The following is a 22375-nucleotide window of genomic DNA, read 5'->3' as shown; positions in this document are numbered from 1 at the left end:
TTTGATGGAAGCACCACCCTATCAAAGGCGAGAAAAACTGTGCCAGTGGGCACTAAGGAGGAATCTACCCTTTTTATCACCCAATGGATAGCAATGACACCCTGATCAGAGAGGTAAGATAGGATTTCAGCCTCAGTCAGGTTGTTATGCAGCCTAGTGTAAACAACACCATGGGAAGAATTCAGAATTCTATGGGCCTTGACACAAACAGGATATCATGGAGATGCAAGGCGGCAAGCAGTTGTTGTGTTTGAGAATATGAAGTAGTCTCCCAAAGCAAAGTGCATTCCATAAATGAGAGCAGGATTTCACAGGGCCAGCAATGCCATTGACACCTTTCTGAATAATAAATGGATTCACCATTGCAAAGGACTGACTGTCTTCAGTACATGAAACCACGAGGAACCATGGTGCAGCTGGAAGGGTCTTTCGAACTGTTAGCCTCATTCCCATTCCGTTTACATTTCGTAGATGTTGAGTGTGATGATGATTGGCTCATTGCAAGAAAATCCCCCATGACTCCCCACGACTGCGAGCATGTCTGATGGTGCGCTCCTTCCAACTGTGGCCCCCTTCACAAGGGAGCACACCTGCCTTAGGTGATTGTTCACACCTCAGGTCACACCTCCCAAACACCTGACAGAGGGACCAATCGGCAATTTCTGTCGGTAGCAGCTCAGGCAATTGCCCCTTCCTGGGCCTAGCTCGTACCAAAGGGTACATGCCAACCTCACCTGTCAACCCGGGGATGGAAATTACTCATTACCCAGTCACCTGTTATGTGTCAGACACATGGGATGGTCATCAGGAGCACACAGGGAGGAGCAAGAAGAAAAAAGAGAAACCTCTGATGCCAAAGTGGAGGAATGGGAGGAGAAGGGAAACAAAGAAAGGAAAAGGGAACGACAGACAATGGAGAGACTGTTCTTATGTCAATAATTACTGACAATGTGGAACATTCCCAATAACACCCCAGAGATGTTCCCCAGGGGAAGGGAAAAGAATAGCAAGAGGATAGACATGTAGCATGGAAGAGAAAGGTGCTGCAAAGGCTGCAGCCCCATGGTGGCCAAGCACAAACCTGACAAAGACTGGTGAGCCCCCTGGGGGTGGGGAGTCTTTCTTTGGTGCTTAACTTCTTAACGTAAGTATTTCTCCTTTAATTTACAATATTGATTGTGGTGGGGCAAATCATACAAGAAGGAGGTGGCAGTAGAAGTCTAAAACAATCAAATGCCTTTACAAAAATAAATAAATTAATGCAGTGTTATCTTCATTTTTAAACAACATTGGAAGTCATGTAAGGATCAGATTACAGTGCGACAGAAGGTTTTAGACATTTTTCTAGCAAGAAAGTAAGTCTGCTGAATAGGATAGAAACAAAGAAATTTTAGTTTGCAGAAGTAAGCATTTCTAACCTTGGGTTCTTTAGTGCCAATAGACGAGTCTTTGGTGCTGATACAGGCAGAAAGAGCAGCACTACATTTTCCATCACCATATTCTAATTCTACATCATTAGCTTCAATTTTCTGTACTAGCACCTCATCCTGCTCCTTTCCATCTTGCTCATTTTTCTGTTCTTCCGTTACTCTTGCAACAGCCACCACCGTATTACTACTGTCAGCATCTATAGCATTAGTATCAAGAAGGGAGTTTCTGTCAGACGATTCTGTCAAAACATTAATTATCTCTTCTTGTTCCACATCATCAGCTTTTTCATGACATTGTTTACCCTTAATTATATTTGGAAGTAGTATATTTGTGTCTGACACAGACATGTTCTCAGAAACATTTTCATCCTCAATACTTTTCAAAGAAATTGTTTTTTGTTCCAAGTTAAATTGTGCTAAAGAACTTTTCATGTGTTCATTATTAAGTTTATCAGATAATGGTTTGTTCACATTTGTATCTCCCTTCTCAGTACAACAAGTATCAGATGATTCTGTAAATTCCACTGGCAAGTGCATGCCTGAACTATCAGACTTCAGTAGGGTTGGAGGAAATTGTTCATGCTTCTGTATTTCCTGATCATTATTTTCTCCACTAGTGGGTTGAGCAACCTGTGTCAATACAGCTTTCGTTGATTCCTCAGTTTCGTAACTAGGATTTTCTGATGAATTGATGCTAACTTTCATACTGTTTGTCTGTGGATCAAACAATACCATCTTACTTTCCTTGCACACTACAGTGGATTTTGCTAGTTGCATACCCCTTTCTTCTTTACCAGTATCTGACAAAAACTCCTCATCTTTGACAGAGACAGTGGAGGGATTAGAAATTTCTTTACAGCTGTCAACATCTAACTGTAGCTTTTGAGGACAGTTATACCCATCACCCTTCACAACTTGAGTGCATATAGAGTTGTCATGCAATAAAGAATAGTTTCCTGCATCTGTTTGTAAAACAGTGCTGTCAGAATTTTCCATACCACCCAGTGATTGAGAACTTATATCAGTACTCACATGTGACACCAAAACTTCCTCTCTTTCACGAGAAGTACAGGTTTCCAACGATATTCTTGATGTATCTGCAGTCCCAATTGGCTCTTGTGCACCAGATGGGGCAAAATGTGAAAATGCCTGCTCTTCAGCAACACACTTTACATCATGGTCATCAGAATTACCCGCAGTCTTATCTAACAATAAATTAGAGAAAGTATTTGAAATTTCTGCACTTGGATCTCCATACTCTGCAGCTTCATCTGTCTGACTGATAGAACAAGAGACATCCGCTGTGTGAATGCCACTGTCTTCACGATCAGTATCACCACCATTTGAAGAAGAGCCAAGCATTTCTACTGATGATGCTGACAGTGGATAATCTTTGACACTATTACAATGTTCTAAACCTTCAAAACTTTGAACTCTTTCAAGCAGCTCAGAACCAACATCATCACAATATTTTTTATCCAAACTGTCTAAAGAACGATGAAATTTCCGTCTGCTATGCTTGGTGTTATCTGACTGAATCCAACATTGCTCTGCATCATCTATAGTTCTTCTGTTATCTGAAATATCACCCTCATATCTGTAATAACCTTCATTTTTCGAGTGAGTATCTGTAATTATTTCAAATTTGTTATTTGTGCTTGCATCTGTAGCAGAATTCAGGGACTTCTCTTTCAGAGAATTATCTGAGTTATTACCATTCATACCATATGAATTCAGACCACTTCCACTCTCTTCTAAAAGTTCAGAATCACTTCTGTAGCACTTTTCTCCAAAATTGTTGTCACCATTTTGTTCAAGTTTGCCATCATCGTTAACATTTATGTATGATTCGGATGGCTGTTTTCTAGGATTTTGCAACTGCAGCTGCCTAGATGTTTTTATTTCTGTTTCAGAACTTTTCTTCCTACTGCTCAGCCCAGAAGAATTTATTCCAAGAGATGACAATCTTTCTTTGACTGTTTTAGTATCAATTAATTCTGCTGGTTTGTTCTTTGAGGAATGATCTTTTGAAGTTGAAGATTTTTCAAAGACTTCCCTTCTTTTCAGAACATCTACCTGTGGCAATGATAATTTTCTGGTACTATCAGAAATGCAACCATTACCTTCAGCACCCAAGCTCTTTTTATCTGTCATAGGAACTTCTGACTTTAATGAATACTTTCTAGGTTTTGGAGCTACAGGAGGTGGCGTTTTTTCTTTCTTTCCATCATCATTAAGTCTCTCTTCACTCCTCAAACTGCAGTTTGCTTCCTTCACTGAATGGTGTTCATTTCTGGAACTATTCTTTGACTTAACTCTTGTCTCAGCAAAATTAACATAACCCTGAATTGCTTGCTCATATGTGAATTCTTGAGACTCTTGTGAAGTTAATGAAGTATCCTGCCCATCATTTGCATTGTTTGATTGGATGGTGGCCCTCTGGGACTCTGCAGCATACTCTTTTCCAGGCTGAAAAACCAAGAAAATACAGAAAAATCTTTAAAAATGCAGTAACGAATTGTTTTCTGTAAACAAGTGGACATTTTTTTTAGAACTTACATCACACATTTATTTACATGCTGACTAACAATACTTTTAGTTCTTATAATTAAATTTTCCCCGAGACATTTGAGTCATCTTATAAGTATTTAACTGTCTGAACAAGTCTGTCCTTATTGGTTTCTAATATTTACTAATTCACCTAAACAACAGCATCTAGCTTTATAAGGCCATATTGTTATTATGCTTCATTGCTACTATTACTCTTTCACCTTTTGTTCCTTCACAAGAGGTTTTGGACACATTATATCTTAAATTTAAACTGATGTGCAATGCTGATAATTAGATTTCCCTCTCTTATGTCACTATTTACGAAATTTATAAAAATGTATATACATCTTAAATCACATGAACATTCTGCTAATTATACAGAAAAATCTTTATGAACAAGTTTATTTTATTGTACTATACGTTTTTCCTTGAATTATTTTCACAGAAACAAGTTATATGACAAAAGATATGTATCTATTTTCATTTAGTAAATAACTCACCATGCTTTGAATCTCACTATCATCACTGTCGTCGTTTCTGCTGCCAGAATTTGCTCCAAGGCCCAAATCGCTCAAGTCTTTATCATCATCATCTTTGTACACGACAAGACTTACTTTTCGCCCTCGATTAGTTCTGTGGGATGAAAGTGTGTTACATTGAGTTATTTAGACTATGCCAAGGTACTATCTAAACAGCTTTCAATTTAGTTGCACGAAATTCAGAGGACTACCACAGTTTTAGATAGTAATTTGAGTAATTACAATTAGAGTTTTTGTTGGAGATTCAGAGGTAACATGCAGTTACATTAAAGAAAAGCAGAATAAAATAATGGTGGCTACCTCATCGGAGACTTGTCAACAAAGTTGCTACCCTGTTTGATTATGGACTTCGTAATTGTGAATGTTTCTCAATTAGCATTCGTTCGCTTCCTATAATGAACAGACCTTAAGTTTTGGAAGCAAATAAAGGACTGTAGATGGCATCACAGATAAAAATGTCATTCAGTTTATATCCTGTTTCTTCTCTTTGAGGAGTAATGATGTGTATTTTTTTACGTATTTTTGTTGATATCCATCAGAATTTCTGAACAGTTTTAAGTTTTTTCTCTTTAAAATTTTTAATTTTCAGTTTCAACCAAACATTATGGGAATGTTAATTGTTTATGAACATTTTCTAGTTTTATTTCATAACTTACTGGATATGCTGAACTTAATAATACGAGGACAGCATTTCAAATCATTAAATGTAAGTGATGATATCCCTATTAATAATATGAACATATGCATAGGCATCCATATTGATGAGGATTTAAATTGGAGAAAGTACATTTTGGAACTCTTACGACAGCTTAGTTCAGCCAAATTTGCATTTAGAATCATTGCAAATCTTGGGGAGAGACAAATGAGTAAGTTGACACATTTTGTATATTTTCATTCAATAAGGTCATATGGAATAATGTACTGAGGTTGCTCATCTTTAAAAAAGGAACTCTTCATTGCACAAAAATGTTCTCTAAGAATAATATGTGGTGCTCACCCACAATCAACTTTTAGACCTCTGTTTAAGGAATTTGGTATTCTGACTATGGCTTCACAGTATATTTATTCCCTCATGAAGTTTGTTGTAAATAATCCATTACAGTTCAAGAGAAACAATGAGCTACATAATTACAATACCAGAAGGAAAAATGACTCATTACTCCAGTTACGGTTGTCTTTAGCACAAAAAGGGACGCACAATGCTGCAACAAAAATTTTTGATTACTTATGTAGGGATACAAAATGTCCGAGAGACAGCAAACTACAATTTGATATCAAACTGAGTAAGTTTCTCCTTGACAACTACTCCTATCATGTAGAAAAATTTCTATTATGGTAATGTGTAAAAGGTGGTGGGTAGAAATTACCAACTCACATCTATATATCATTTTTGGTAAAAAATAATAATAATAATAACAACAATAATTAAGAATATAGAGCTTAAAAATGTTCAGAATATAGTGGTATGTAAAAATTAATTTACAATGTGAATGTAAAATGACTTGTTCCACATCATTATGATCCACTGAATAAAATGATTCATGGAACATGTAACTAACTAACAAATGTATACTATTGAAAAGTGCTTAAAGAAATCAAAGTGAACTACCTGAAAAGTAATGAGTGCATAACTATCAGGTGTTTGAGATGCAACACAATTTGTGTACTTTGCAGTCTGACAATTTTCAGACTTACCAAGTAAGTTCAATCAAACTGATAGTTCTAGAATCTAGTCATCTTGTGTCAGTCAAGTTGCACAGGATAAATTAACCTGGTAAGTGGAATGGAAAGTCTAGTACTACATGTGGAAATTTCAAAACATATCAAAGGTATAAGTGATTTGATAAAAAGTAGAATCCTGTGTGGAAATTTTGGCAGAAAAAATAGACATCACAAGGAGGTGAGAGAGTACTGGTATGAAGCACTTAACCTCAAAACATAAGTGAACAGTAAAACTAAAGTAATGCATAGTCCAAGTGTACACACTTTGAAGTAAAGACAGACTCCTTAATGAGCATATAAACACATCAAAAAACGTTTTGCATCACCTCAGTTCCAAGAGTTCCGTAATCTGTACAGAGATCAACATAAACATCATTTCCGCCCTTTTTATTTCTCATGAAAACCACACATACAGCGAGACCTTCAGAAGTGGTGGACCAGATTGCTGTACACACCAGTACCTTTAATACCCAGTAGCACGTCCTCTTGCATTGATACATGCCTGTATTTGTCATGGCATACTACCCACAAGTTCATCAAGCCACTGTTGGTCCAGATTGTCCCACTCCTCAATGGCGACTCGGCGTAGATCGCTCAGAGTGGTTGGTGAGTCATGTCATCCATAAACAGCCCTTTTCAATCTATCCCAGGCATGTTCCATAGGTTTCATGTCTTGAGAACATGCTGGCCATTCTAGTTGAGCAATGTAGTTATCCTGAAGGAAGTCATTCACAAGATGTGCGTGCTGGGGGCGCAAATTGTCATCCATGAAGACGGATGCCTCACCAATATGCTACTGATATGGTTGCAGTATCAGTCGGAGGATGGCATTCACTTATTGCACAGCTGTTACGGCGCCTTCCACAACCAACAGCAGCATACGTCGGCCCCACAAATGCCACCCCAAAACAGCAGGGAACCTTCACCTTGCTGCACTCACTGGGCAGTGTGTCTAAGGCATTCAGCCTGACCGGGTTGCCTCCAAATATGTCTCTGACGATTGTCTGGTTCAAGGCATATGCGACACACATCAGTGAAGAGAACATGATAACAATCCTGAGATGCCCATTCAGCATGTTGTTGGGCCCATCTGCACCACTCTGCATGGTGTTGTGGTTGCAAAGAAGGACCTCGTCATGGATGTCGTGGGTAAAGTTGCTCATCATGCAGCCTATTGTGCACAGTGAGTCATAACATGACGTCCTGTGGCTGCATAAAAAGCATTGTCAAACATGGTGGTTTTGCTGTCAGGGTTCCTCTGAGCCATTATCCATAGGTAGCAGTCATCCACTGCAGTAGTAGCCCTTGGGCGGCCCGAGTGAGGCATGTCATTGACAATTTCTGTCTCTCTGTATCTCCTCCATGTCTGAACAACATTGCTTTGGTTCACTCCAAGACGTCTGGATACATCAGTTGTTGAGAGCCCTTCCCGGCACAAAGTAACAATGCGGACACGATCAAACTGCAGTATTGACCATCTAGGCATGGTTGAACTACAGACAACACGAGCCATGTACCTCCTTCCTGATTGAATGACATGAACTGAACGGCTGTTGAACCCCCTCAGTCTAATAGGCACTGGCCACAAAAGTTTGTTTACATCTTTGGGTGGGTTTAATGACATCTTTGAACAGTCGAAGGGACTGTGTCTGTGATACGATATCCACAGTCAACGTCTATCTTCAGGAGTTCTGGGAACCCAGGTGATGCAAAACCTGTTTTGATGTGTGTAGTACCAAGTCTGATTGATACATATAAATAAGGAAGTAGGTTTCAAAGTTATTATCTGCGTAGTGAAATGAAAATATACTTCCGTAGTGGCAACTAGTTATTCACAACAATACGAGAGAGTCACATGTTAGCACTTGTCACTGTCCTTCAAAGTAGTCACCAGTGCTGTGTAGAACCCATTGCCAGCAATGTGGAAGGCGTAGTATACCGTTAGCAGAGCCTGTTCTGTTGATGGTGTGAATGGAACGGTCTACTGCCTGCCGAATCTCTAACAGTTCTGAAGCAAATGCTACGAAGTGGTTCCTTCATCTTTGGAATAAAATCAAAGTCACAAGGACTTAAGCTCGGGGAGTATGGTGGATGGTACATTACTTCCCAGTCCCACTGACCGAACAGAGTAGCCACAGCTTGCACTGTACGTGTCCACGCATTATCGAGCAAAATGATGGGTGGGTTGGGCAGAAAGTGTCGCCGCTTCTTGCAAACCTGGTCACAGGTGATGCTTGAAAAACCAACAGTAATATTGTGCATTTATGGTCAGCCATAGACGAACGCAATGCGTTAGGATAACACCATCACAGTCATATACGAGAATCACCATGACTTTAGACCACTCCATTTGCATGATCAACAGGACAGGCTCTGCTAACAGTATGCTACACGCTACACCTTCCACATCACTGGCAACGGGTTCTACACAACGCTGGTGACTACAGTAACAGTTGCAAACATGTAACTCTTTTGTATCTGTTGCGAATAGTTTCCACTATAAGTTCCAACCCTTGTACAAATGACTGTCTAAGTCTGTTTAAGATGACACCTATCACTTGGGTTTCGATACCACCTTCCATTCGCACAGGTTGCTGGCAGAATTGGTAGAAACAGCTGGCCTTTTCCTCGTGTGCCAGAGGAGCTTACAATTTGCAGTATCATACTCCGAATTTATCAGGACCCTTTGGTTTGGAGCTGAGTGGGTTCTCAACCAGAGGCTCCATTGATTGTGTGACAGTCTTGGCTGCAGATTTCAGTACCTGCTTTATGAGGCCGAGAAGTATAGGATTCCCCTTAATAGGGTCAGCAGCATAATAACAGGAAGCAGCCACACTAGTAGGAGAGTACTTCTGAAGTACACCTTTTTTAAGGCTAATTTGAGGTTTAAGGTTGTCCGATGCCCAGCTGACACACAATGAGTGAAATCAAGTCCCATACAAAATAAAGACACACTGAACATCAAAATTTTAACACTAACCTGCAAAGTATTTGTTTTTAAGTCTCTGAATTTACCACACTCCAGGAAAGTTGTTGCACTAAAATTATAGTCTGAAGTGAGACCTGGATGAAACAAAGTATAAAACTGAAATATTTAATGAGGCATGGAACATATACTGAAAAAACAGATTAGATGCCAAACGGAGAAGCCCATTCATAGCAATTAACAAAAATTGTGTCTCTATGGAGTTCGAAATTGAGTCTGCATGTGAGTAATCAGCCTATGGGAACTCAAGTTAATAATCAGATGTTTTTGCTGGCCATCTGACTATGCTGTAACAGTTTCAGAATCTTTCATAGGAAGTCTATGCTCACAAGGCAACCTCCCCATCGCACCCCCCTCAGATTTAGTTATAAGTTGGCACAGTGGATAGGTCTTGAAAAACTGAACACAGATCAATCGAGAAAACAGGAAGAAGTTGTGTGGAACTATGAAAAAATAAGCAAAATATACAAACTGAGTAGTCTATGTGCATGATAGGCAACATGAAGGATAATATGCGATCAGGAGCGCCGTGGTCCCGTGGTTAGCGTGAGCATCTGCGGAACGAGAGGTCCTTGGTTCAAGTCTTCCCTCGAGTGAAAAGTTTAAATTTTTATTTTCAGACAATTATCAGAGTTCAGGCACTCACACATAATCAACTTCGCTCTCCAAAATTCCAAGACATGTTCAGATTTGCTTGGACACATGCAGGATTTGACGGTCTACACAAGGAAAAATTTGAAAACGTTAAAAACATATGTTTTGACAGAGCACAGAGAAAACTGTGCGACTGTGAAACTGTTGCATTCATTTGTTGCAGTTTATGCGACACACTCTTATGTTTTCATCACTTTTTGGGAGTGATTATCACATCCACAAGAAAACCTAAATCAGGCAAGGTAGAAGAATATTTTTACCTTTTCGCCAAGTGTGCAAGTTAGGTGGGTCGACAACATATTCCTGTCATGTGTCTTATAGAATATATCAGACGTGTTTTCCTGGATCAAATGTTTTTGGTTCCCATTGGAGAGGCACGTCCTTTCGTCTACTAATCGCACGGTTTTGCGGTGCGGTCGCAAAACACAGACACTAAACTTATTACAGTGAACAGAGAAGTCAATGAACGAACGGACAGATCATAACTTTGCAAAAATAAGGTAAGTAAACTTTTCGCTCGAGGGAAGACTTGAACCAAGGACCTCTCGCTCTGTAGCTCCTCACGCTAACCACGGGACCATGGCGCTCCTGCGCTCACATTATCCTTGATGTTGCCTATGTTACCCATGAACTACTCAGTTTGTATATTTTGCTTATTTTTTCATAGTTCCACACAACTTCTTCCTGTTTTCTCAATTGATCTGTGTTCAGTTTTTCAAGGCCTATCCACTGTGCCAAATTATAACTAAATCTGAGGGCGGTGCGATGGGGAGGTTCCCTTGTCAGGAGCGTGAAAGTACCCTGAACATGCAATCTTACTCAGATGCAATTTCAGCCTACTGAGTATGAACTCTGGTATCTATAGATCCATTGCAGGTGGTATGGACTGTCAACTGCAGCAGCTCTGGCCACTTTGACAGCTGGTTTCAAACCCACATGCAATTGAAATATTTTAGGCCTTGTCGCTACTAACAGGCCTTACCTATCTGTCAATGCCAGCACATATACAAGGATTAGTGATTACAATATCATAGCAACAATGGTTATCGAAGTTAATAAATCCATCAAGGAGGCTAAGAGAACTTTTATGCTGGGAAGATCAGGTACGTAGTTGTCAGCCTCTTACTTAGACAATGGATTGGCATCACTTAGTTGTAACTATTATGGACGCAAAGCAATGATGGGAGTTTTAACAGTGATGTTTGTGCCATGTAAGAGGATTAAGGATAGGGAAGAGCTGCCATAGTTTAATAATAAAATTTGAAAAATGCTGAGGAAACAGACTGTTTCACTCCTGGTTCACAAAAGAATGCAGAAATGTCGACAGGCAAGAGTTAGTAGAAACTGGCATGTGTATAAAAAAAGTTATCTAACAAGCATAGAACAGCTTCCACTGTCACATGTTTGCGAAAGATCTCTTTGCATTTATTGTAAATATCTTGCACAGTACAGGCGATTCCTGTATGTAAAACTGGTGTCATTAACATGAGTTTGTTGCACAATTCTTGAGCATATTCAACATTTAAACACAATAAATTTCACTGAGAGAGGAGAACTTCTACTCAAAAATTGGTACAAAGTTACACAGTGTCCAATCACATTAATTTAACCACCAGTCAAAAGCCCGAATACACCTTTTGCAGCGTGAATGTGCAGGAAGCAAGTCAGCGAGTGTCTGGAATGTACTGACAGGGATGTGCAGCTATGCCAACTCCAGTGCCGTGGCCAGCTGCACTACGTCTCTCTGTTGAGGATCCATATTGTTAACAGGCCGATCAAGAGTGTCGCACAGATTCTTGATTGGGTTTAAAGCCGGGGAGTCTGGTGGCCGGGGGACTTTGGTAAACTACCCCTGGCACTCTATGAACTGTGCATGGACACACAGAACTGTGCGACATGTTCCACTATCCTGCTGGTAGATGCCACCAACCTGAGGAAAAAGAAACTGAATGTGGGGGTGGACATGGCCCCCACAGATAAATGCACACTCGTGCTGAGCCACTGTATCTTCTACAATTATGTAGTCACTGAGAGAATGCCACAAAAACATTCCTGAGACAGTAATACTCCCTCCTTCACCCTGGACCCTTCCAACAGTAGTTGTAAGGTGTTTGTTTTCAGTCTGCTGGAGCATAAAACACGATTCACCTGGAAAGGCCACCTGTTGCCACTAAGTGGATATCCAGTTGTGGTATTGGCATGTAAATTCCAGCCTTCATCCCTGATGAACAGCAGTCAGCATGGGTACATGAACCAGGTGTCTGCTGCAGAGGCCCATATGCAGCAACATCTGCTGAACAGTCATTGACGTGACACTGTTCGTAGCTTCTCGATTCATCTGGGAAGTCAGCTGTTCAACAGTTGGATGTCTATTTGCCTGTAGACACCTCTGCAGCTGTCTTTCATCTGTCACCTGTGGTGCACCACAGTTGCTGTGGCACCAGTTTTTTATAGTGCTATTCTGCAATTCATAGTTTAGCGTAACCATGGTTGCACATGAACAGTTTAAAAACTTACCCCATTTTGGAAATGCTTACACCCTTGGCCTGAATGTCAATGTTCATACCAGATAATTGCTTCATTTCTGGATTACAATGACTGCACTGTTTACCGTGTCTGTCTCTTTATATACCCTCCTCTGCTAGTGCTGCCACCTGTTGTCTGTGAGTGGTTATTGCACGCTGACATTGAATATTAGTGGCAGTCACATTAATGTGGCTGGACAATGTAGAGAGCACTGCTCTTGTGAAACTCTACTTCCTCTTCTCTCACATGATATCCTTGAATAATGGCTGAAGGTTAGCAGACAGGCTCTATACTTCTAGATTTCTGGAAAGTGTCTGACAAAACTCCCCCACTGTGAATTGTTAATGAAGGCCTGAGTATACAGAATAGGTTCTCAGACATCTGAGGGCTCAAAGACTTCTTCAATAACAGAACACACTATGTTATCCTAGATGCTGAGTGTTTATCAGAGACAAGGGTATCATCGTGAGTGTCCCAGGGAAATGTGATGTGACTGATAGACAGGGTGAACAGGAATCTGCAACTGTTTGCTTATGATGCTGTAGTGTACAGGAAAGCTTCATTATCAAGTGACTTGTAGGAGGATACAGGATGATTTGGACAGTTTCTATTTGGTATGGTGAATTGCAGCTTGCTCTAAATGTAGAAGAATTCAACTTAATACAGACGAGTAGGAAAAACAATCCTGTGATGATGTTTAAATACAGTATTAGTGTTGTACTGTTTGACACAATCACAATAGTTAAATTTTGAGGCTAATGTTGCAAAGTGATATGAAATGGTAAAGTGCACGAGATCAACTGTAAGGAAGGCAGATGGCCAACTCTGGTTTAAGGGGACATTTCTACCGAAGTGTAAAGGAGACTGTATACAGAAGGTTTGTGCAACCTATTCTTGAGTACTGCTTGAGTGTTTAGGATCACCACCAGGCAGGATTCAAGAAGACAAAGCAATTCACAGACCTACTGCTGCATTTGTTACCGTATGTTTCATCAACACACTAGTTTGATGGAAATGCCTCGCAAATCAAATGCGAATACTTGGAAACAAGAAGACATTCTTTTTGTGCAACGCTATTTATAAAGTTTGGAGAAGCTGCATCTGTGACTGACTGCTAAATTATTCTACAGCCACTAATGCAGATCTAACTTAAAGACTGTGAATGCAAGATAAGAGAAGTCGGGGGGGGGGGGGGGGCGCAATACAGAGGTATCTAGAGATATGTTATCCCCTTACTATGTATGAGAGTGGAACAGGAACGGGAACAACTAGTGGTGATACAAGATATCTTCCACCATGCATTGTATGGTGGCAATGCAGGGTATGTATGAATGATGTGAAAGTCAGTAATGATTAACTGTACAAGATATTTCAAACACTGTTCAACAGAATGACAAGCTTGATATTTACTAACCGTTCTTCCATCATTTCATTGAAAGTTTTACTGCGTTTTCGATTTCGATCGTATTCTTCCAGCTCAAATTTCTTAACTTCTACCACTCTCTCAATAATATGTTCTTGGCGTTTTCTGCGGCTGTTCTTCCAGCTGTCAAGGTTCTGAAATTTAAGCAAGTATGTAATTTATTTCTGTAAACAGTGCCAAACAGTAATAAAGGAAACTAGGTATTTCCAAGAGACTTTCAAAATCATGTTAGTTCGTTAATGCAAATTATTGATATGAGAATGATTAAAAAGGTACATGATCTATGAAGAGCATCAGCATCGAGTTTGGGGAATGAATATGAACTGGGATGGTAGGACATGTTCCAGCGCTGAAATCTTATTTCAGCCTTTCACACAGCAGCACCACCACCACCAAAAACACAGCAAATGAGAGTGCTATTCAAGATTTCATACTTTATCACTAGTCAGACACTTTCCAAGTACTTAGAACTGCATGATGTGTCAGAGGATAATACATGTAGACCCCAGAAGCAGTGTCTTTTGACACTGACAGATGGATGTCGTATCAGTGCCAATGGTTTTTAAGCGCCCACAAAGATCTTTTGGCAGTGCTATCAGTGTGCTGAGAACCACTGGAGCCACTTTCACTGGTTTATGTCTGATTGGATTTAGTTTGATTTTCAAGTCCTTCTATATGACAAGTTTTTAAGTTATTTCTTGTCAGTTCAGCTCTAACTTAGGATCACAATTTCAATGACAAACACACATTTCCTCCACAATTATGATGTCTGGCATATTGTGTTCCAGTGTTCGATGTGTCTCAAGTTTGAAGCTCTGTAGTAATTTACCATTCTCATTTTCAACAACTTTTTCTGGCTTTTTGTCCCATCATCAGTTATTTGCCCACAGCAAATGGTAATTTGGGCACAAGCTACAGTGAATAATTTGTGCCATAGTATCATGCCTTTGCTTGTAATCAGTCTGAGCGAAGGAACAGCTCAATCATTTCCTCGGCTCCTTTGCATAGTCTGCACTCTGAATCTGCTTCTGACTACTTAATTCTGGCTTTGATGGCATTAGTTCTGATGACTTGTTTCTTCACAGTAAAAGAAAGTCCTTCAGTTTCCTTCTTTACAGTTCCATTGATCAGCCAAGACCAAGTCTTTTCCATATCTGTTTTGCGCTTGGTCTTCTCGAAAAACTCCCCATGCAGTGCTTTATTGCAGGAGCTGTCAATTTGGCACTGGATTGAAAGCATCTGGTATTAATTCTTGGTTTGATATTCACTGATTTAAGTCGACAACTGAAAGCTGAGACTTTGCTATGTTTCCCACAGTCTGCTACTGCAAGCTTACCTTCTTCCACTGTCTGCCTCACTTGCAAGAGTCCTCTTTCTTCTGTGTTTCCAGGCTAGTACAGCTTTTTTATGTCACTGCAAGGCTGAATTGTGAATTATTGTATGTTTTCTTGTTGTCCTGGCCCAATTATTGAGCTGTAGTTTTGTCCAGTTCAAAATGCCTGTGATGTCTTTAGTGACTAATATAGTTAGAATATTGATTCCCTTGACAGTAGCTGTTTTTCTTATTTCTTGCTTTTTCCAGTGTTCAACAGGGTCAGTATTGTTATATGGGTTGAGGGAATGTTAGTGACAAGTGGTGGCTGCATGCCGTTCCTGACACCACCAGTTCCCCCAGGACGGAATCTGCATAGCTCATCTGTCAACATCTAGAGTAAACCTCATGTTCAAGTGTGAGAACATTTTCCTAATGTTTGCATAGCTTGTATCTGAGAGGGGGTCATGTGAACCAGCTCAGTATTTACCTAAATGGATGTTGGACACTGCCTAAAAACCACATCCAGGCAGTCAGCTCACCACCCCTCATTGTTAATCCTCGAGATGGATTTGATCCAAGACAGGGTCGTCTCCATGAAGTGGCATGGTAACATGCTTAGCTATGCAGGCAGGTGTTTACTGCCTTGGTGCTATTGCCACCATGTAGTTTGCTTTTCAAAATGTATCTAATGCTTTACATGTACTTTCTGCTGACCGTTTCTTTTTTTTTCAAAATGCCCATGCTTCATGTTTTCCAATTCTTAAGCACTTATGCATTTGTAGGCTTCTGGCTAGTGGCACTTGTTGGGTGTCTCATCTGGCATTTCGATGTCTTCACCTTCCGAGATTGTGCCCTTTAGTGTCAGTGTGGTGCATATGTCTAAGCTGAAATCCATGCTGACAATTCAGAATGTATTATTTAGAGGCTGTATTTCAATTTTACATCTTCCATAGAGTTTCAAGTCATCCATGTACAGCTGATGGGATATTTTCTGAGAATTTCTCCCTGTCTGATAGCTCAGATTTGCTTTCTGTACAATAGTTGACAGTGGGATCACGGTGATCGTTAACAGTACTGGGGACTGTGAGTCTGCGTGGAAAATGCCTCTCTTGATGTTCACTAGTCTGTGACTCATCTCTGACAGGTACTTCTGTTTTCTAGTGCTCCACAGCATGTTCCGTTTTTCCCTGATTTGTTCTGACCCTGAAGGTTTCCACGCATCTTATGATCCAACTGTGTGGCAGTGATCTAAGGCTTTTTTTTAGCCAATCCAGCTTCTAGTTAATTTGTTTTCCAGCTTTTACAGCTTTCCAGACTCATTTTGTTGATCATATGCTGGTTTCTCGTGCTCCTGCTTCTTTGTTCGTTACCTTTTTGTTCTACTACTACGGTGTTTTCTTCCAGAAATTCTGTTGCTGCCTCTCAGCAACTTTATCATTGTGAGCAGATGTGTTATTGTCCCTTTAGCTGTGTCATCCTGTATTAAATACGTTTTTATAGCTCTTAGCCATTCACTGACCCTTTTTGTCTGCAACATTATGTTAAACAGTTTGGCCATTTTCACCTGCAGACCTGATAGGTACTTGAGCTACTAACTGTGCAGTTGATCATTGTGAGAGGATGTCCTGTTCTTGACCTTTCCATTCTTTTAGTTGCTCATTTCAGTTTTCATCTCTAGTTGTTGCAATCTGTTCTTAGAAAATTTCTTCTCTAAGTCCTTTATCCTCTCTGTAGGTTTGTTGTGCTCTTTTTTCAGTTCCACAGACATTTTTCCAGCACTGGGTTGCGGCCACTTCTCTTGTTTTCAATTTGTATATATGCTTGCTGATTCAGGCTCTGTCACAACTGTTCCTCGTTTGATTGGAAACTGCAGCTACTGGGTGGTCCTGGTCTATTATCTTCCAATTTCTCTGGCTGTTGCTTCACAATTTCCAAAGCTTCAATTTTTCTTGTGTTCAGCCATTACTTATTTTAAGATCCCCTTTGTTCTTTTTTTCATTCAGCTTATGCTCTTTCACGTTATTTGAGTTGCTTGCATGAGCTATCACACTTATTTTTCAGTCCCAGTTCGAGCTTCCACTTTGGTTTTAATTTTTTGGCACGATTTCATTGCAGTGACCTTACTTGTTCTAGTTTTGTTGGTGCTTTACTGCATGTGAGCTGTTTCACTTCTTCGCTTACTGTTATTCAAATAACTGAAAGAGCAGCATTAATGGTGTTCAATGGAGCCAGCTGCTTTCTGTGGTCAGTTTGAGCTTTGGAGTTTTGTCCTTTCTGCATTAGATGACACACGGGACTGACTTTTGCCTCTATGTTCTAGATGTCTTTGAGACAGTGTGATATGCAGTTCATCAATGATTTCTTAGTCTTCCTCAACCTGTATTATTCCCCAATTTTCACCAGTTACAACAACAAATTTATTTATCACAACAGAAATTACTTTAGCGGCTACAGCTAAGTCTACTGCAGGTTACTTCCAGCTTTCTCAAGAGTAGGTCTGGTGACTTAGCAACTTTAAAATACTTCATCCGAGATATGGACTGTTACAAAGAGTACTATACATAGTATTTCAGTGTCTTTACTGTGTTCTAGGGTTCTAAGACAGACTGCTCTTTGGGTTACGTAGTACTGATCCAAGAACATCAATGATGCTGCTTGTAGTCTAATGGCTAGTGTTGCTGCTCTTTCAGTTATTTGAATAACAGTAAGCGAAGAAGTTCCTAGGTTCGATTCCCAGCCGGGTTGGGGATTTTTCTCTGCCTGGGGACTGGGTGTGTGTCGTCATCGTTATCATCATCATCATCATCCATCACACCGAATGGAAGCATCAACTAAGGGACATGATCTTTTTATCTGGTTGATATACAACAATGTCAGGCTTATTAGCTGCTACCATTCAGTCAGTACATATTTGTTGATCATGTGGGTCAGTATTAAGGCCAGCTGTCTTAGCTGCTTCATACATGGTCATACCATTTGTTTGCGAGATCTGAGTATTTAACACTGAATGTATGAGCACAATTGATTGTGCCTCTAAGTATTCATTCTTCATGAAGATGGAACAGCCTGGTATCATGTCGCCTGTGGCATCAAAGTATATTCCACAAAATTAACATTTATAATTTCGGGTGCTTTTCCTTATACCTTCATCTTTTCTACTCTTTAAGGACTGATCTTGTGCATCCACTATGAGAGCTTCTGACTCAGCTCTTATTCTTCCTCTTTTGCCACATGTGCATCTTTTTATCTGTCAATATTTCAGTTCTCCAGGCTGTTTTGGTGAATAACATGCAGACCCAGGTTTTGTTTAGCTTATTCTCAGTTTCCATTTTGAGGTTACTTTGTGGGAGTGAGCCAGTATGAGTACCTTCTGCATTCTGTTTGAATTCCCTTTCAGCATTCCTTAGTCTAGGCAATGATCCCTTTTCATTTGCCATGCCAGACTGTATTATTTGTGCATTAGTGATCATGTACGTGCTGGATTATATGCCTGACAAATCCAACTATAGCACTATAATACACATTTATTTGCCTCAGACTTCATCATCCTTCCGTAAGTGTCATGTGTCCTCTGTCAAGGTGAGCTATTCAGTGAAGTACACCACACACAGTAAGCAACTTTAGCATCTCTAAATAAATAAATAAATAAATTAAATAATAATAATAATAATAATAATAATAATAATAATAATAATAATAATGTCTGATTAGGTGTCCAGCAAATTTTATACAAACGTGTTTACAAATCTTTTCTTAGCGTGGAAGCTGATGTGCTTGTTCAGCAGACGGTGGTGGTTCCTTTGGAAGATGCTTTTGGCCAGTGATATTCCTCTATTTCACTGAGACATAGCTTGTTTTCTTCCGCATTGCTACTAAGGCAGCAAAATTCTGCTACTTCCTTGAATCGCTCACTTACTCTTCTCACGTGTCTTACCTCCACCTCCTTTCTTGTCTATAACCGTGACTTTTATCATGTCAGTATATTTTTAGCTTCATTATTTCTTTATTTAAGACCCTAAGCATTTTATTTAGATGCTTCCCTGAGTCTGCCACTATTATAGTGTCGCTGGTAAATCTGCTGCAAATTTATACAATTACTTTTGATTCCAGTCTTATTTTCTTTCATTGTCATTATTGTCTGCTAGATGAACATATTAAATAAGTAATATACTGGAGGGCACCCCTGTCTCATTCTCCTTCTGATTTTTGCTTCTTTCTTGCTATCATTAATATTCAATTCTTTACTTTGACTTTTGTACATGCTGTAAAGTACAATTGCCCATCTTTACAGTCAAGTCCTACTTTCTGCATCATTTTAAATATAAACTTCCAATTAATCATATCAAATACCATTTCCAGGTCAAGAAATGGTGAATATGTTTTTCTGTTTACTTCTAATCTTCTTTAGAAAGTTTGGCATAGTGCCAATATTTCTTCACTCATTCCTTGTGGTAATTTGAAGCCAAACTGATCACTGGTTAAGTTCCAATTTTTTTTTATCCTCTCTTTAATTATTCACAATAATACTTTTGATGCACATGACAGAATTTGTACTGTCCTTGGGTAATGCAACAGTTCTAAGAATTGTGAAGTTGGTGGGGTACATATCCTCTTTGCAACATTTAGATACCAGAGTAAACAATTTGCTTTTAATGTCGACAATAATTTGCTGTAGGAGCTCTGCAGGGATGTAATCTATACTCATTGCTTCATTTGATTTTCATCTATTTACTGCAAGGAAATTTAGTGTTACTGTGCAGGTCTTCAATAAACTCTTCGCATGTCACATCCGTGTCAAAAGACAGTTTACCATTTTTATCTGTCACAGAATTACTGTTGGTTCTCTGTCTATGCTGCAACAGTTTAACCTTTAAGTAAGCTTCATCCTGTTACCCATATTTAAAATGGTCACTCACTTCTTTGTTCAATTTTTCCAAGAATTTATTTTCTCTAAATGTCACATTGTTGGTATCCTGTTTCTGATAGCGTTATATTGATCAAGGTTCTCTTTTGGTCTGCTCCTTTTGCCAACAAATTCCAATATTTCTGGGGTCATCCAATGTTTCCACCGTCCTAACTTCCTAATTCCTAAAATGTCTGTATTAGTTATATTTGACACGAAAGCATCCCAGCTCCTTTTGACCCTGTGTGATTCCATCGTCGCACGCTTTAATTCCTACGCAGCCTCTGTAACCTTCAATTTATATATTACCTTTCCCTTAGGTATTTCAGCTGGTGCCGCTTGAATCCTACATTGCACTTTGCCACAATATTTGTATGGCCCCTATCTCTATTAGCACCTGGGAAACTGTGAGTTTATTTTACTTGGTACCTGTACCTTTGCTTTACTGTTATATAATCAATCATGTATCTCCTACTATCACCAAAACTTGTCTTCAACATGTAGCACCTTCTCTCTGGAGCTTCAGAATGTGTGTTTGTTAAAACCATCTCATGATGTTCACAAAATTCTAAAAATTTCTTAACTCTTGAATTGATTCTTCCCAATCCAAACTTAACAGCACACTTTTAGTTATCTTATATGGGTACCAGTGCATTAAAATCTCCCAAGAGAACAACATTGTATTTGATGCAGCATTTCCATTAATTCTTCACTGGAGTCATGAATATTTCATATTTGTTAATCATAACTGTTTTTTGTTTGTATATATATTTAAGTTATTGTTACACTAACTTGGCTAGCTTTTAGCTTTTCCATTTATACACTATCACTCATACAGTACGTGTTCATTAAATTATGCATCCACTTCTTTGTTAATATAACAGCAACTCCAGTCTCTCTTGACTCTTTTATCCGTTATAAATTACTCTACAATCTTCTGACGTAAAGTCACTATTTCCAGCCCACCTCCTCTCACATAGTTCTAAAATACTCAGTTGGCACTTTTTCATAGTGTTTTTGACTTCATCTTGTTTACATATTTAATAGTATTCATACATTCCATGTACCAATCTTCAGTTCATCTTTCTCTTCTTTTTATAGTCTTCCTACTTCTTATCTGCAAGGATTTCATTCAGTGATGACCTAGTAAGCCTCACCATTCCTCCTGCCGGACCATGGGATCTGAAACCCACGTTCAGTAAAGATACATTGTTGCTACACATGGGATATCCAGGTGGATCTTTAATGTGGTAGTTTCCTGTTGCTTTCCCTCCATACCACTAACCTTGGTTACTCAGCCATCCTAAGGTAAAGTGGGTACCCTAGCTCTATCCACTCATCTGTCCTCCAAGGAGACCACTGGCACTAAATAGAGAACCGCTACTTTTTCTGAGAGACAGTTGGTCCCAACCTACATTAGCTGCCTTAACCATGGCCTGCTCTCCACCACTTGAGGTTTTAGATTGAGTTTTTCCCTTCGTTCTGGAAATTGGCAGATAAAATATCATATTGGGTTCAGTCTATCCTACAGCTGTAATTTCGTTTTTTGATTTCAGTTCAGTTTGTAAGAGCAATTTTATCCCCTGCAGTATTCTTGAAATCTCTTTCTTCACTGTCTCTTTTGCAATGTAATTACATCCCACTGTACAGATTTCCCATTACAATGGTTGGTGAAAGTCTGACTGTAAATACAATGCTTCTGTTCGTTATAAAATAGTTTTTGCTGCTTCCACTCATAGTTCTCTTATTTCTTATTCGATGCAATTAGAGAAATTCTGTTTCTCAAATGCAAAAAACGCATTTGGGAGTGGAATCATTTCCCAGATGTATCGTGCAAGAAATAAACAAAAGAAAATCTTGTGCGGCTGCAGAAAAAGTTATAAAATAACTAAGAAAGTCAATTATTTTCCTCTATCCAAGGTTATTGAAAGTCTCCCCAGACACTAGGTTTCTAATACTAAGATCTTCAACAAAATGAGTTTTGTCTGCCTTCACAAGCTTCCCCTCTAATCATGTTTACATTTGTCAGTGCCAATCTGCACACGAATATCATTCCATGGTCCTGCAGGAGGAATGGCGAGGCTTATTAGGTCATCACTGAATGAAATCCTTGCAGATGATAAGTAGGAAGACTATAAAAAGAAGAGAAAGATAAATTGAACATTGGTACATGGAATGTGCGAATACTACACTCCTGGAAATTGAAATAAGAACACCGTGAATTCATTGTCCCAGGAAGGGGAAACTTTATTGACACATTCCTGGGGTCAGATACATCACATGATCACACTGACAGAACCACAGGCACATAGACACAGGCAACAGAG

General features: G+C 39.4%; 1 protein-coding gene across 4 annotated transcripts in view; it reads right to left on the bottom strand.

Annotated features, from left to right (window-relative positions):
- Positions 1 to 22375, bottom strand: part of LOC126248940 (uncharacterized) — a 529465-nt gene that overhangs the window by 68702 nt on the left and 438388 nt on the right. For 2 of the 4 annotated variants that reach the window (XM_049950454.1, XM_049950455.1), the window contains 3 exons: positions 13822 to 13964; positions 4481 to 4613; positions 1419 to 3899 (listed from right to left, as the gene is read on the bottom strand). In XM_049950454.1, the coding sequence (XP_049806411.1) occupies positions 1419 to 3899; positions 4481 to 4613; positions 13822 to 13964 (2757 nt within the window). The remainder of the gene's footprint in view (positions 1 to 1418; positions 3900 to 4480; positions 4614 to 13821; positions 13965 to 22375) is intronic. The other 2 variants (XM_049950456.1, XM_049950457.1) reach the window with 1 other exon arrangement.

The sequence above is a fragment of the Schistocerca nitens genome, chromosome 3, assembly GCF_023898315.1.
Source record: "Schistocerca nitens isolate TAMUIC-IGC-003100 chromosome 3, iqSchNite1.1, whole genome shotgun sequence".
Lineage (NCBI taxonomy): Eukaryota > Metazoa > Arthropoda > Insecta > Orthoptera > Acrididae > Schistocerca > Schistocerca nitens.
This window is presented reverse-complemented; position numbering and strand designations above follow the sequence as displayed.